The 17423-nt window shown below is 39.6% G+C and overlaps 1 protein-coding gene across 1 annotated transcript in view; it reads left to right on the top strand.

The window, feature by feature from the left end:
• Nucleotides 1-10201: 10201 nt before the first annotated feature.
• Nucleotides 10202-17423, top strand: part of FMO4 (flavin containing monooxygenase 4) — a 17399-nt gene continuing 10177 nt past the window's right edge. Inside the window, exons 1-4 of the mRNA XM_004688120.2 lie at nt 10202-10218; nt 11236-11378; nt 13671-13859; nt 14461-14623. Of these exons, the coding sequence (XP_004688177.1) occupies nt 11247-11378; nt 13671-13859; nt 14461-14623 (484 nt within the window). The 5' untranslated portion in view covers nt 10202-10218; nt 11236-11246. The remainder of the gene's footprint in view (nt 10219-11235; nt 11379-13670; nt 13860-14460; nt 14624-17423) is intronic.

Consider the following 17423-nt stretch of genomic DNA (forward strand, 5'->3'; position numbering starts at 1 on the left):
ACTTCCGCATGAGTTCGATTCCCGCCTGCCTCCTGCCCCGGAGGAGACCACATGGCGAGCCAGACCTCTCCTGACCCGCCCGCTGCTCCCCTCAGCAATGTACTTCATCGATCTGCCTGTTCTGCTCCCCACTCTGTCTCTGGTGAAGCCTCTCACCGCCCCTGAGCCTCTGGCCTGTACCCCAGTTCTGTATGAATAAATAAATAAAATTTTAAAAAAAAAAAGTCAATCAAGTCCATCCAAATTCAACTGGAGTTCATAAGAGAAGGGGAGGGGAGGGGAAATGAGGGGAGCCAAGAAGTCTCTAAGAGGGAAAAAGTAAGGAGAAAGAAAAAAAAAAAGTCAAAGGAAACACCATGTCAAAAGCAATTTTTGACCAAACGAAACAAAGCCTTTGGTTCTCTCAGTTATATCTGATTCAACTGCAACTCACAGGAAGAAAGGTTTTGCCTTCACTTCTCCTCCCTGACAGACTTGGATGGGAAAGTGTGGTGGCATGTGGCTCTCACAGGGATCCATGTTTGCCTGGCTTTATACCCGTCAGAGAGATCTGTCTCCAAAGTCTGAGCCCCAAGTAGCTAGGTTACAGAGTATTTACTGACAAAAGGAAGGGGTACAGTCATCTGAAGGTGCATGAATCAGGGTGTGTGTGAAAGTTTCTGTTATGCTTATCCCTGAAACTTTCATTCTACAGGCTATGTCCCAAGTTCAGCTAATCAACAGGTCAGCCTGACACTTTCCACTTCATTTCCCCCTTTTAATTTTTAGACCACTGTATCTACGGTGACGCAGGTCTATGGTGGCGCAGATCTCAGGGTATAGCCTTTAAAGTTCCAGTGTGTGCAAGAAAAGTTACAGTACCAGGCATTATCCAGGTTACTGCTTTGTTTAGTCCTCTTGAACTTTCTGACCTCATCTGTGGAGTTTGTTTTGGTTAGCACTTCTTAGAATTTACTGTCTTGATCTCAGAAGTCTCCTGAAGTCCCTGCCTGCACTGCCAGAAGCTGCCTGATTAACCCTAATTTGTCCTAGGACTCATTCCCTAGTACGGATGGAGCCCCTGACTGCTATAGGACAAAGGGCGTTGATCTGATGGATAACTGCTTCCTGCTGAAAATGGACAACGTGGGGGAAACTGTCAGGTTTCCACCACAGGGCGAAGATCTAAGGGATTCCAAGAGAAGGATGGTGAAAGTGTCATATTCGGGTGCGTGTGAAAGTTTCCATCTGAAGGACCATTTGAAGTCTGCTGGCCTTTCGGCAAATGGGGTGATTCTGATGAGGGTGTTGAGGATACAAGGCCCTAACAAAAGAACAATAAAGAAAATTAGTGAGGGAATGAGAAAGGGGAGCAACCAGGACAGAAGCTGGTTTTCTATAGAGGCAAAGGTTGATTGTAGCTAACTAGGCACATCCTGCCTCTTTTAACGTCATCTAACAGGTCAAATGTTTTTTAATACCTCCAGGTTTTTGTAGCCTCACTAGAAGTGTTAATCCAAAAACATCAGTACTGGTGAGGGATATAGTTGGCAAGTCTCAAGAATTGGAGCAAGGCAGGCAAGTGGCCCCTTATCCACCAAGAAGATGATTTTTTTTTTTTTGTCTGTCACTCTAGGGTCATTGAAGGATTTGTCTCACCTCTGGGATTCTTTAGAAAATTTCTTCTTCTCCTGTACCTGGTCCTTTATAGTCAGAAGCAGCTGACAGTCAAGCCTCTCCTCCCATCTTGGCCTGTGGTTTGGGCTGACTCTCTCAGAGAGTGGAACAGTCCTTTTACCAAAGCCCTGTGCAATGGGACTGAAGCATGGCCCAGGGGCGGCTTCTTCAGACACTCATGGCTGAGGTGTCCTGGATGCTGGCAATGGAAGCAGGCTGACAGCTCATGAGCAGCTTGAGATCCCAATGCCAGGCACACAAAGGGCCATGGGTGAGTCTGAGGTGGCAGGGTACTGGCATGGCAACTGTCATATATTGGGCCTTTCTCTTGTCCTTCCTCCTTTATTTTTCAGCCTGACTGGTCTCCTTTCTGTTATTGTAGGCCTTCAAGGCCATGCCCGGAGTCTATAGCTAATGAGATAAATTGCTTGGAAGGCTTGTCCTTTGCAGTGAGTTATTGAAGCACATAAAATTTCTTTCTTAAGATCTCTCTCTCAGACCATTAACTTTTTTTTTTTTTTTTTGCTTTCTTACTTTTAACACTTTTGTTTTCTTAAAATTCCTCTCAGACCTACTTGCTTTTGGCTTCAGACCTCTTCAGACCTTTAGGACTTTCTTTTACTATCTTAAAATTTTGTCCTCCTTCTCTCAGACCTTTAACACTTGTTTTAACACTCCCCCCACCTTGGGGTTTAAGAAACTAAATTTATACGGGTCCAATAAGCAAGGTGGAAGTTTTTACTTAAACAATAAGCATTCAGTATAGCTGGTTAGCAAATCCAAAGTAATTCAGCAGTTTTTACATTATACAGTCTAGCCTTGTGCATATGAGCTTGAGTGGCCTTGAGAGAGCTTAACAGTTCATCCCTGTAATTTTCAGTCTACAGGCTATGTCCCAACTTCAGCCTCTCAACAGGTCAACCTGATTTTCCACTTCAATTCCAGAAGAAAACTTGAATCTGTATGTTTTTTCATACATACCTGCCCTAGAAATCTCTTTCTTATGGTTGTTCCCGAGTTACATTGTTTTTTAATAAGCTGGTAATCTAGTAAATGAAATGTGAGTTCTAGGAGCCCCTCTAGCAGTTTAATCAACCCCAAGGAGAGGCAGTCATTGGAACATCCAATTTACAACTGATCTCAGCCTGGGTGACAATGAGGACCTGACATTTCAGGTCCGCAATTGGCATTTCAAGGGGAAAGGGAAGTTGTCTGGTAGGACTGAGTCCTTACCCTGTGGAATATGATGCTTTATCGGAAAGTTCAGTTAAATTGTAAGACACCCAGCTGATATCCAAGAATTATTTGGTATTACAGAGGGAAACGCCCACATACACACTGGTATAGGTTGCACAATCCTTAACATAAACATAAACCCATAATGGAAAAAAAAGTGCTACTCTAAATTAATTCATGAAATTATTTTCCTCCTTGAAGCAGAGCTGCCATTTTAACACCTCCCATGAAGCTGGCTGTGAGATGGTTCACTGCTGGGGTAAAAATAAGGCAAAGGAGAAGAGTCCGGCAAAATAGTGACAGAGTGAAGCTGCTATATACTCAAACTAAATTACAGAAGAACAAAAGCAGCAGCAACCTTTGAGAGATAAAAACAACTACAGCATACAATAGCAGCAAAGGTCCAGCAGAAAAAAGTGAGGAAAACTTTAAACTGTATTCAGAGTAATAACAGGGCAGAAGGAAGGGAAAAGCCATATGGAGCCCCTCTATAGCTGATGACCCAAGACACCCACACCCACATTGGTGATGTTGGAAACTCAGCTCTATGCTAGATAAAGGGGTACAGAAAGTTGGCATTCAGACAGAGAGTGAGCTATTGGATAACTACAAGAGCAAGCATACATTTAATATATTTAAGTTTTGACTACTTGCTTGGGCTTGAAACTCCCAGTATAGATCAGTGTCGAAAGTGATTGGGAGAGAAAGGTCAGATCACCCAGACCTCCTTATAGAAAAGGCTATTATTTGCATCCTGGGATTGTGATATTTTACATGCCTTTCCACCCCAGGTCAAAACCAAGACAATAACTGAATGCTTTCACTAAGAAGTTAGGGCCTGAAACTTAACAATACATTCAAGTATCCCAGGGCAATGTTCCATAATGAAAAAGAAGAATAAACAACTCTCAGTGTGTGACCTTGGCTCAGCTACAATCTGTACACAATGCTGCATTTAATGCTAAAAAGTAGCCTGTAGGAGGCGGTGGGCACCAGATTCTATAAGACATTTATTTATCTTTTTAAAGATTTATTTACTTAGGTATATAAGAACTGAGGTACAAGACAGAGGTGGGGGAGGGGGTGTTAAAGGATTCACCTGAGACAGAGTGGGAAGCAGAACAGGCAGATTGACTGAAATACTGTTGAGGGGAGCAACGAGCATTGCAGGAGAGGTCTGCTGTGCCATATGGGTCACCTCCCTGACCCAGGAAATCGAACAGAGTTGTAGTGACTGAATATGACTTCATTGTGCTGAGATATAACCCTTGTGCCACCAGGGAGGCCCTACATGAGACATTTAGACTGAGAGCTAGCATAGAAGAGGGTATCATAGTGGAACTCTCCACACAACTCTGGTACCCACAGCACACTAGGAAGTTTGAGACACTAATAGTCACTGGAGGTTATCATTTCATACCCTACCACCCTGATTCTTTTTTACCCATCACCCTGAGTGTCAGTTCTCTGACACTTGAACTAGTGGAAAGACAGCAGACAGAAAGTATATTCCTATTACAATTCATAAAAATTAAAAAGAAGAGATAGAATAACTTGTCACAAATGCTAAGGCAAAAGAGAGAGAGAAAGCTCTCAATTCAGCAGAACTGCAAAATATGCCCAAAGAGGATTTCAAGGTATTATATGGAGAGGAGGGGAGAAGAGAAAGAAAGAAAATATCAAGAGGTTAATAATGAAGGTAATAAGTGAAGGACATATTGATATTCTACAATGAAACTGTTCTTTCAACTTTACTGTGGGCTTCATATTTTTCAAAAGAAAATTTAATTTCTCACCAAAGAAGATTACATATAAAAATCTAGATTTGCAGTTTCTGCTGAAAAGAGCTGAATGCCCTGCAATATTGAGCTCATGATCTCAAGTAGCACCACTTAGCTGAACCTAATGCCCTGTGCCCTTCTGGAAGATGCTTCTGACTCTCTCCCCTCATTAGGGTTACTTTCCTGACCTCGGTGGGCATTTGCATTTGTGCTCTTGGTTTAAAACCTGTTCAGTGAAACTAAGATGACCTTTGCTGCAACTATTTCAAGGAGAAGGCAATAAAAGATGATGCCTATTAAACCTTCTATTATTGCCACTGCTTCAGTAATTATTCCTCTTTTTGTTTCCTAAGTTAATATCTAAAAACAATTTTACATTTTTTTCAAACACATTTTACCAACTCCTCTACTGGCCCTTTCTATAAGGATGAAACTACTTAAATTCCTTATAAATTTTGAATTTTAAAATCATACTCTGATCTGGAAGAACTCTAGATGTGGAAGAAGTTGGTGAGGGGATAGTCATCTAAGTTTGGTCAGCTCCTTTGATGGTGCCAGGAACAAAGAGTAAGGATTTATTTCATAGAATTTTGTTGAGACTGTAGACCGATCCAGCCTTACTAGAAAACAATTTGAAGCTTTCTAAAAGTATTGATGATAGATTTGCCTTGTGACCCAGCAATTCCACTCCTGGGTATCTATCCAAAAAATACAAAAACACAAAATCAAAAGGATAGATGTAACCTATATTCACTGTAGTGCTATTTGTAATAGTCAACTTATGGAAACAAGTAGAATGGAAGATGTGGCATATATATACCCACAATAAAATACTCTCAGCAATATGTACATATATTTTAAAAAGGTGAAATCTTGCCATTTTTGAAAACATGGATAGAACTGGAGGAGATTATGCAAAGCAAAATAATTCAGAAGGAAATAGGCAAATTGTGGAAGGTTTGACTTATGTGTGATATATAAATTAAAAAAATAACAGACAAAACTAAAAACAAAGGAACAGACAAAACTAAACAAAAAACAAAACCTTAGAAAGCTGACTTCAGAACTAAGACACTGAAAGGGGAGGCTGGGGGTGGGTTGTGAAGGGAGAAGAAGACCCAATGGACTGTGGAGAATGATTGGTACTCAGGTGTTCATAATGGTATGGTAAAAGATGTTTGATAAGGTGTAAACCTGTATCCCTAAATCATATACAGTGTGGTAAATCAATGTTACCTCAATTTAAAAAATAATGCTTAAAAAAAGAGGGTTTAGGCCCTCCCTGGTGGCGCAGCGGGTTAAAGCACTTCATTGAGAAGCTGAAGCCACTTCCGCATTAGTTCGATTCCCGCCTGCCCCGGAGGAGACCACGTGGCGTGGCAGACCTCTCCTGACCCGCCTGCTGCTCCCCTCAGCAGTGTACTTCGTCAATCTGCCTGTTCTGCTCCCCACTCTGTCTCTGGTGAAGCCTCTCACCGAACCTGAGCCTCTGGTCTGTACCCCAGTTCTGTATGTACAAATAAATCTTAAAAAAAAAAAAAGACTTTATAAAAAAAAAAAAAAGAGGGTTTAAAAGAACTGATAAAACTCAACAAAAATAAACAATCCCATCAAAAATGGGTAGAAGAGCTAAAAAGACACTTCTCCAAAGAGGAAATGCAGATAGCAAACAAACATATGAAAAAATGTTCAACATCACTTGTAATAAGGGGTGCTACTTAAATTTAATGTAAATTAAAACCACAATGAGATACTGCCTCACACCAGTGAGAATGGCACATCTTAAAACAACTAGCAACAACAAATTTTGGTGAGAATGTAGAGAAAAAGGAACTCGCCTGCACTGCTGGTAGGAATGCAAACTAATACAACCACTATTGAAAACTGTTTGGAGGTTTCTCAAACTGCTAACCATGGAGCTTCCATATGACCTAGCAATCCCACTCAGAGGAATCTATCCAAAAGACACAATAACACTGATTCCAAAAGACACCTACACTACCATATTTATTGCTGCTTTACTTACAATAGGAAAGACATGGATTCAACCCAAATGCCCAAAAGTAGATGACTGCATTAAAAATATGGTACATATACAAAATGGAATATTACTCAGCAACCAAAAAAGATACACTCATGCCTTTTGCAGCAACATGGATGGAGCTGGAAAAAATCATGCTTAGTGAAATAAACCGAAAGAAAAGGAATGGTTTCACTCATAGCAGGAGCATAAAGGACCAGGGGGAAAAAAAATAATAATAATGAACAACTATATACCAGAGATAATTTACCGAGGTGGAGTGGGGAATGGGATCAAAAATGGGGAGAGGGGAAGGAAGTGCACTTGACTATGGTGATGGCACACGGGTGATTTGGTGATGGGAAGCCCACAGGGATTACAACTGAGATGGAAAAAGGCACAAAATGATGTAAAAATAAACTATTATATTAAAAATTTTTTTAAAAGGGGGGGGGGAATTAGAAGTTGATTTTGAACGATATGGCGCCCTCTAAAGACAACAATGAGAAAAGCAGTCACCTATCAAGTGCTTCCCTTCAAGTTTTACAACTTTGCTTGAACTGTGCCCTGAAAGGGTGGGGAAAAGGCACTGAGTCATTCACTTCCCACCAATCCAAAACCTGTTGTTTAATTCGTCATTTAAACCCTCCCACAAGATCACGGAACTATCAAGCGTGTGCCCTACACAATTTCCCTCAGTAAGTATACTTACTGCTGTCACCATTATCACAGGAAAGACAAGTGGGTTTTGTTTTAGACCGATAGCACATTGATCAAAGTCAGTATTCCTTTATTTTTCCTTTAAACGAAGAGCTCAATTTTGAGAATTTTAAAGGCACACACAAAAAAGCGTTACTGGTGTTGAGAAATACCTTAAGTCTGATTATCGCCTCTATGCCAACAAGGTAAGTGTACTAAATTTTTTTACATGGGGAAATGTTTTCAAAAGCTCTTTTTTACAGAGTATTGTTGGCTTAAATAATTTAAAGCAAGCAAGAGACAGTGAGTTTATTAAAGAATTAAAACTGAGGAGTAGCCCCTGTAGAACAGTCTATAGAGAGCCCTGAGAAAGTTGCCAAAATTCTGAGTTTCTCAATGAAAATTCTATACAGATTGCCTGGAAAAATATTTCAAGGATCTTTATTTTTTAAAAAATCCCTGTAGATACTTAACATATCTATCAGCTCTTGTCTATGTATTGAGGAAAAACAAGGACAGTTAAAATGTACCCTATTTTCTTAGTGTCTTGTTGGAACAGGGAAATTAAACAGTGATATATCTTGGAGTTGATATTGTTGGAAGTTACTGATTTGTCTGGAGGGATCAATTTCCAGAAAGCTGCTTTTTCACAAAGACATCTTTTTTCTTCTGTGCAGGGTCAAATCCACTGTGCCCTTAGTTGGGACTAGAGAAAGGGGTACCCACTAAATTGGAAGTTTTGATTAATGGTATCGTTTTCTCCTTTGTAGCTGTATTCCTTAGGACTGAATGTGATTCACTTATCAAGGCCTCTTGATTCAGATTAAAACAACAGAATTAAGGAGAGTCAGGAAGCCAAACAGTGTTGTAGTAAATGAAGTGATGTAGGAGGAAACCATCCAAAAGGAAGGTGTTGGTGAGAACAGAGGCATGGGACTTTCTGTGAGTCTAACCTCTGACTTCATCTTATGGCTGAGATGGGAGTCTGAGGACCTAGACAAGCTCCTCTACTGGTGAGATGATAGGAAATACTATAACAAAATAAAAGCATTGGTGGGGTGGTCATTAAAAATATATATAGATTAAATTTCACATTCAAATAAATCATGATCAATATATGATTTAGAAATCACCCTAGTCACTGCAGTTCTCAAAAAAAAAAAAAATGATTTCTGTATTCGCTGCTCTGTTGGGGTTGGGATGGGGTTCTCCTGATGTTCGAAAGTCCAGTTTAGAGGATTAGAAGGAGAAAGATAAATACCATATATTTCCACTCCAATGGGACATGTAAAGAGACAAAACAGGGAATAGACCTAAAGGAAACAAAATAAGCCCTAGACGTCTCACTGCAGAACCGAGTTGGGAAAGAAGGGTTGGGGGGACTGGGGAGGAATAAAGAGAACAGATGGCTCAATGGATTCCTGTGGGTTATTGGTGCTGTGGTGGTGACAAATATTTGCAGAGGTACAAATTTATATCCCTTAAATGTATACAGTGTCGTAAACCTAAGTTAATCGATCAAAAATAAATTAGGGCTCATGTCTACCTAGAAAAATGTAAACAAACTTTGAGCCTCAAAGAACTTTATGTTTACAAGCCCACGTTATAAAGAGTTCACTCACACCTTATATCCTCCCAATTTTAGAGCTCATAGTATTTTCTCCTACCTGGCCATTCCTATCAGTTTTTGGCACCAATTATTTGACATTCCGATATAAAAACTATTCTTTAGAACTAGAAGGAAAACAACTAGAAGCTTCTATTTCACAAATATAGGACCAATCTCACTAGGAAATCAAGAGTGATATCCAAGTCTACAGCTGATTACAAGCAGAAGCAGAACTGGAACTCAGATTTCTCAATTTTTATTTCACTCATTAACTTCCTTTATTGATTTGAAGTGTATTTTTTACATGGCTGGCCCCATGCAGAAATATGTAATCAAGCCTCCCTATTGGCACAAGGGATTAAAGCGCAACTCTATGAAGCTATCGCAGCCATTGCAGCATGAGTTCAAACCCCAGTCAGGGAGGTGACCCACATGGCACAGCAGACCTCTCCTGATCCGCCCACTATTCCCCTCAGGAGTATATTTCAGTACATCTGCCTGTTCTGCTCCCCACTCTGTCTCTGGTGAATAATCTCACCCTCCCACACACACATACACACACACGCACACACACTGGCCTGTACCCCAGTTCTTGTATGCATAAATAAATAGATCTTTAAAAAAAAGGAATTTGTGATCTCTAAATATTACATAATCTGAAGAGGCGCAGATTCTCAGTGGTTCCGCTTCCTGTACCATCTCTCAATTGGTCTGTAGAGGACAAGAGATTTTGCCCAGGAAAGACACAGCTCACTCTGTGTCTCTACCTAGGTCTTGGGCCTCACTGAACAACCAGATAATATCTCCAAACACTGAACCAGAGTATACTTCTATACAGGATGTACCAGATGACAGTTTGTGCGATGGCCTTTCTCCATATGGAGGCATCTACTTATGGCCAATCAATGTATCTTTTTACATTAGTAGTATTTGGATAACAATCACCTTTGGAGCTCCCACACTTGGCTTACTGCCCTCACTAGAAACACCTAGCGAATATCAACTGACTGAATTAATGCTGCCAATCTAGTACAGTGTGTATTTTAACAATTCCATTTCTTTCAGTTATTTTTACAAAGACAGCACAACAGAGATCTTCCAACTCCAAATCCCTTTCTAGTGTCCTGAAAATTCAAGTACTTTTATTGGTGAAGGCTATTTTTTTCTGATTATTAGCTGTCTTAACCTCCAATTCCTCAACATAAAGGAAACCACAGGTATGTCTTTTACTTGTTTCTAAAATTGTTGATAAATTTTATCTGTGTGAGCTGTCTTTTCTAGACAGAATAGAGGGAAGGACAGAATTAAGTGGTTAGCTAATGTGATCAAAGCAAAAGCTATATTGCAGTCTGCAGAAGCCTAAATTATGAAATCGAGAAAAGTGGGTTGTAAATCTCCACGACACATATTTCCTCCAGTCCCTGCTGAAAAACACAGGTATTCTCATTTCCCATCTGGCTTTATTTTGGATACTAAAATATCCCATGGGCAGGCCCTCCCTGGTGGCGCAGCGGATTAAAGCACAGCACTGAGAATCTAAAGCCGCTTCCGCATGAGTTCGATTCCCGCCTGCCCCGGAGGTGACCACATGGCGTGGCAGACCTCTCCTGGCCCGCCCGCTGCTCCCCTCAGCAGTGTACTTCGTTGATCTGCCTGTTCTGCTCCCCACTCTGTCTCTGGTGAAGCCTCTCGCCGCCCCTGAGCCTCTGGCCTGTACCCCAGTTCTGTATGCACAAATAAATAAATCTTTAAAAAAAAAAAATATCCCATGGGCAGAACATGCCTCCATCACCTGCTGGACTTTTGGATGCTGGATGTGTTGAACAAAAACTAACATTTTACTGGCTGCATTTTCTAAGGTTCAGAGGGGCTTCATGATGGCAAAGAAGTTAAATTTAATTGAGCACTTACTATGTTGCAGATACATTTCTAAAGCCCCTCCAAAATATAACAGTCATTTAATCTTCACAACAAATCTGTAAAATAAGTGTTGTTGTTGTTGTTTCCACTATCCTCATGTTACAGATGAGAAAACTAGCCTATTATTAAGCCCAAAGTTACACTATTACTAAGCCAGCATTTAAAACAAAACAGCCTGATTTCAGTGCATTTTTAATTAAATTGGAGTTCTGCCTCAGATCAAAATGGAAAGGAAGATATTTATATACCTATAACAGTTGGGCTCCCTTCCAGCTTTGTCATTAAAAAAAAAAAGCTCTCTCTACCTTCCTTAGCAGAGTCTACTATGGCCAAGCGAGTTGCAGTGATTGGAGCTGGTGTGAGTGGCCTGTCCTCCATCAAATGCTGCTTGGATGAGGGCCTGCAGCCCATCTGCTTTGAAAAAGGCAACAACATCGGGGGACTGTGGAAGTTTACTGTGCGTAGTTCATGCCATCACACCCCCAGCCATAATCCTGGCCATTTGTAGTGGCTTTAGTCTACCTTCAAATAAGGGAGTAGCTCACTGCCACAACACACACAAATGCACAGTACAGTACTAAAACTATGCAAGTTGCAGTCTGACAGGGAGTGACCATTGAGAATTGGTAAGAAAAGGGCAGGGACTCTTAGAAGAGAGGAGGATAGCATTAAATTCAATAGACAAACAAGGTATTAGAAGTTACAGTGGTAACTGTAGACAGAATATTCAACCCCTGAATATTCTAAGATACAGTAGCAGTGTCAGGTAAGCTGAATGTTTTATGAATATGGGTCAGAGTAGAACCCAGTGTTGACAAGGTCTTTGGAAAGACAACTGGCAAGGTGAGACAAGAACCAGATGTTGAAAGGTTTGGGTAGTAACTTTCACTTTATCAAAATACAAAGAACCCGGTCTCTGATCAATCCTTCTTAGGAGTGGAATCTGTAAACCAAAGGGTTATGCTCAGAGTAGACCAACATCAGTTAACCTGAGCGTCGCAAGGTGTGGCTGAAAGTAGTTAAGTACCTCTGCCTCTGATGAGGACAAGTCCTGGTTACTGGGGGAATCGGGGTCCTCAGTGAGAATCACGATCTCTGCCCCAGGGGTGGGGTATAATATATCAGGAAATTGGATGACCCAGTACTAACTGCTTCAGGAGTAAGAGAGGAGCAACACTTGTGGCAGCTCAAAATAGGAAAGATGACTTCAAACTAGTATGAATCAGGGAAGTCTTCATGGAAGGGGTGGCATTTACTGTCTTAGATGGATGATGAAAAAGACTGAACAAGCAAATGTTCATAAGCAGAAATGGCTATAACCTTACAATTATAGTATCCTAGAAAAAAAGTCTGACATACTGGTATACTCATCAAACCACCGAATGTAAATGAGAAGAAAGTATTGGGTCTGGATTGTGTGGCTTCTGCTATTTGACCCTATGGCTGATATGGTTCACTCTGCTAAGTTAATATTATACAGATTACTTTTAGAAAATAATATTGAGATTTTTTTAAGGAAAAATACAAATTATACTACTAAAATGTTCACAGGTCAACTATTAAATTTTCTATTTAATTTCTATGTAAACTACCCTTTTTTAAGAATGCAATTATGGTATTAATTTTCATTCATGCAACAAGTACTTATCATGTCCCTCTACCAGGACATGATGGGGAGAAAGATAGACACCCTGCTCTCCCTATAGTCTAGCGGTTACAGAAATAGTACCATTACAATGTGATCAGGTCTGTGTTAAAGCTACATAATGCATCACTTAATGACACCAGTCAATAACAGATGCCATGTACAATGGTGGTTCCAATAAGCTATAGCATATGGGCAATGCCTTCTAGATTTGTAGCATTATACTCTCAGGTCTTCACAAAATGACAAAATTTCCTTAAGATGCATTGCTCAGAATCTATGGATGTCTTTAAGGAACGTATGACTTACAAGGTGCTGTGGGACCAGACAACTGATCATACAGATCTTATGGTGGATTGAAGTCTTCTTAGAAGTTGCAGCTAAGAAAGAGACATGAAAAAGAAATAGCTTCAGCCCCAGGATGCTCACTGGTGCCTTTAAAATAAATTTTCCGGTTTTGTTTTTAGAGTTACAGAGAATGAGCAAAACCACAACATGAGGAATCTGTGAGAAAACAAAGGTTGCCTATACGTAATAATTATTTTAGGAAGATTGAGATAGGACAGGGAAAGAGAAGGTCAGAAGACATGTATATTGAAAAGGGGTTTGGTTTTGTTTTTCAAATAAAAGACCCCAGTATTTTAAGTGCTAGAGGTAAGGGTTCAATGAAGAGAGTGTGATGAAAATTGTACACAGACACCAAAGAGAAAAGTCAGCGAGCAGTTCCCGGAGCAGGGCAGAGAGTAAGTTCCAGAGCATGAATAGAGGGAGTAAGCAGGGAGAGGCGGAAAAAAAGTTAGCCAAGATAGACCATGGCTTCCGCATTGAAGGAATTGTTTAAACACAGTGTGAGTCTGGAGAGTTCTGTTTCGTTTGGTTGGCTTCTTTGTAGCTTGAGAAAGATACTGTTTGTGAACATTCCAGTGCCATCAATGATTTGTGATGCGTACAAGAGGGGATCCCATACTAGGTTTCCTTGGAATTACAAACAGAACACTAGTAGCTGTGCAGCCCTCTCAGTTGGGCCGGCATAAGCCATTGTGATGCCTGTTCCCTTTCTCATGTCTCCCTCATCCCTCCAAGCTAACTATGCTCTCAACCTAGGACACATCTAAAGATGGGATGACCAGAGTCTACAAGTCATTAGTGACAAATGTCTGCAAAGAAATGTCATGTTACAGTGACTTCCCCTTCCAAGAAGATTACCCCAACTTCATGAAGCATATGAAATTTTGGGACTACCTCCAAGAATTTGCTGAGCATTTTGATCTTCTGAAATATATTCGATTTAGGGTAAGACACCTTGGGTTATGGTAGACTAATGAATGGGAACTGGCCCATGCAGAAATCTAATGGAAATAGGATACTTAAGTAAACACATCTTATTTTATCTCTACCTAATGAAGGCCCATCGCTTCTCTTGCAGGCACAGAGATTAGTAGAATACTGAATTTCCTGAGTCTTTCTCTAAATACAAGCTCTTATTCAGGAGGAAATTTATAATATTTTTGCTAATATGAAAGGAAAAATTAATTTTGTTCATGAAACTGACGGGGGAGAAATGACGAGAAATTATGGGTCAAAACTCATTTTTCTTAGTTTCTCCAAGCTATCTAGAATTGTAATGCATCCCCTCAGTAGGAATAAAAATTAACTGCTTGTCCTTACAGTGAAAGCATTCAGATATTTTGGGTCCTAGTCAATATGATCTATTTTGAGACACTGCACAAGTTACACAAGTGACTTTATTTCTCTAGGGACAAAATAAATGAATATTGGCAACTTTATCATGAGATTGACTTGTCTACTGGAAGTAACAAATATAGTCACCTCAGTAGTCATTCCTGATCCCAAAGTGATGAGTATAAAGCAACAGTTCACCTTCTGCTTTCAGACCACAGTGTGCAGCGTAACAAAGCGTCCAGACTTCAGTGAAACTGGTCAGTGGGAGGTCATCACAGACACAGAGGGGAAGCAGGAAAAAGCTGTCTTTGATGCTGTCATGGTCTGCACTGGATACTTCCCGAATCCTCGTTTACCTTTGGAATCTTTTCCTGGTGAGTCATTTCTACCTGAGGTCATGTCTCCTTCTCTAAAAGAAATGCTATTGATTTGTCACTGGAAATACTTCTAAATGATGACAAATAATTTTATGTTCTCCTTCAGAAATAATGTATAGTAAAGGAGAGTGTGACTTCAAAATAAAATGTACCTTTGGAAGATATTAAGCACCTTGTCAGTATTAGATTTTATATTATTAATATAAATGTTAATGTCATTTAAGCATTAGTGTGTGTCTAATTTAAGTTCAGTGTTAACATAAATTTCAAAACAATCAGCTCTATCATGAAAAAGAACAGGTTTTGATTTTTGTCACTGAATTATAGATTATTTGAATCAGGAGTTCCTATAATTAAATAACCTGGAGGAAATGAGAGTATAGGAAAACTTGATTTTTTTTTTTTTTATTCATACAGAACTGGGGTACAGGCCAGAGATGTGGAGGGTGAGAGGATTCACCAGAGACAGAGTGAGGAGCAGAACAGGCAGATGGACAAAGTACACTGCTGAGGGGAGCAGCGGGCGGGCCAGAAGAGGTCTGCCACACCATGTGGTCACCTCCGGGGAAGGCGGGGGTCGAACTCATGCGGAAGTGGCTTAAGCTTCTTAGTGCAGTGCTTTAACCGGCTGCACCACCAGGGAGGGCCTTGATCGACTTTTTTTTTTTTAAGAAACAGACCAGAAATTATACTTCTAAAGGACTATTTACATCCTGCAAAATAGTAGCCACTATAATCATTCATAGTTTTCTTAAACCAGACTATCATAACAAAGAATTTTAGAAATCCCCTTTTACAGAACCAAATGCTCTTGCTTTCAATGATCCATTGTTTTTTATATGCTCAGAATTGGAAAATCTCCACATTTTGAGACCACATGAGGATTACTAAAATATATTAAAGTATTCTCCTTCTGTCACTTGTGAGTGGGTCCTAAAACAATTTAATAAGTGAAATGTTGAAATGCTTTTAAGGAAATGATAAACTTTTAAGGAAGAGTGTGAAGAATAGTTTTCAAAGTTTAGTTCAGCCAGCCTCAAATTGCTGGAACTTAAAAATAAAATCTCAAATTAACAAAATATCCTCTCAAAAAACTGGGCTTAGGAATAGAATAAGAATTTGATTGTGCCCAATTATGTTATTATGCCCAAAATTAAGTCCAAATAGATATTCGGCTTCTGGCTTGTTGCTGGTCTAGAACTAAACACAAAGGCACAATACTAAATAAATATACAATCACCTCTTATAGCAATATTTCTACATGGGAATGTAATATAAAGTGCCAAAAAAACATATAGAGATGCTTTTGGAATATAGCTTACTGTTGGGTACTCCTAACTACCTTCAGTCCCACTTACACTATAACCAGAGAATGCTGTTAGAGATAGTCAACCAATAGCTGAGAAACAAGCCTCCAAATGGTGATATAACATGTATAAATTGGTAGAGCTGGTTCTGAGAGCACCTCTTGAACTTAAAGATTTTGCACTAATAATGCAATTTACCATGCACAAAGTGATCACTGTACAAACTTGAAAAAGAGAGAGGTAATGAAGACACAGAAGTTAAAGTTCAAAATCCTGTTTGGGAGAGTGTGATAGAGCATAAAATAGAGGTTCAAAGTCTAGAATCTTGCCTCACAGTGTTTGGATTTGATCCCAGCTCCATTTTCATGGACTGTATGATCTTACAAAAAAAAAAAAAAAGAGCCACATAATCCCTCCAAATCTCAGTTTCATATATGTAAAATATGAATGAAAATAACAGACCTCAAAGGAATAACAGACCTCAAAGGATTATTATAAGAAAAGCTCATGAATTCACATATACATGTTACTAAAATCGCAATAAAAATGTCTATTAAGGTCAACAGATAACAGATCAATTTATTAGTCATAGTAGATCAATTTATTCTGAGGGCTGAGGGAAGGGATTATAATTTCTTTCTTTCTAAAAGGAACCACGCTCTGTGTATGTATCCCGTGAAACATACCACCTCCAGGGTTTGGGAGTGGAAAGACTATCCCTCTATCGATTGGTTCAGTGTCTGTGTCTAAAAATAAACTGACAATAAGCAGAATAACAGGAATAAAGGTATATAAGTCAATTCATTTATAATATTACATGTGGGGGCATCACAGGTAAAAATGAACTCACAAAATCACCAATTAAATGTTATATAGTATCTCAATGTAGAGGAAATGGAGGCAGCAGAATAGTGGCCAATGTAGGGGAAAGTAAATGATTTTTAGAAAGATGAATGAGGCCCAAGAAGAGTAAATATAAGATATGATCATTTGTGACAAAACTTCTTTGAATATGGTAGCAACTTCTAGTCAACTCTTTCAATCTTCTCTGGTTAATGAAGCTCACAGGAGATTTAGCCATTGAGCTCCTTTAAATGGAAAAATCCTGTCTCTGTATTTGCTGTTTTTCAAGTGTTTTCAGCTCAAAATAACCAATATAACATAGGTACATACTTTGGGGTGATATTCCTGAACTCCTCCAGTGATAAACAGGCAGTTTTCATGTTCCTGTTTACTCCAGATAATAATAAGTCCTCTGTTGACTTTAAATCACCAGAAAATCTCATTTTCATAACAAAAATGTTTTGTTTCATGAAATGATCAAAATTTGCAACTATGGGTAACAGTGAAGCCTCTCCCCTCCCCAAACTAGCTGGTAAGCTTGGCTTCTCCCTACAAGCTCCACCTCCCACCAGACCTTTCACCCATCAGCTACAGTTGGATTCTTCCAGAATTGGCATCAAGGGAAAGAAAAGAAGGGGGCATGGGTC

This window comes from Condylura cristata, unplaced genomic scaffold (assembly GCF_000260355.1).
Source record: "Condylura cristata isolate star-nosed mole 26May11 unplaced genomic scaffold, ConCri1.0 scaffold00024, whole genome shotgun sequence".
Classification (NCBI taxonomy): Eukaryota; Metazoa; Chordata; class Mammalia; order Eulipotyphla; family Talpidae; genus Condylura; species Condylura cristata.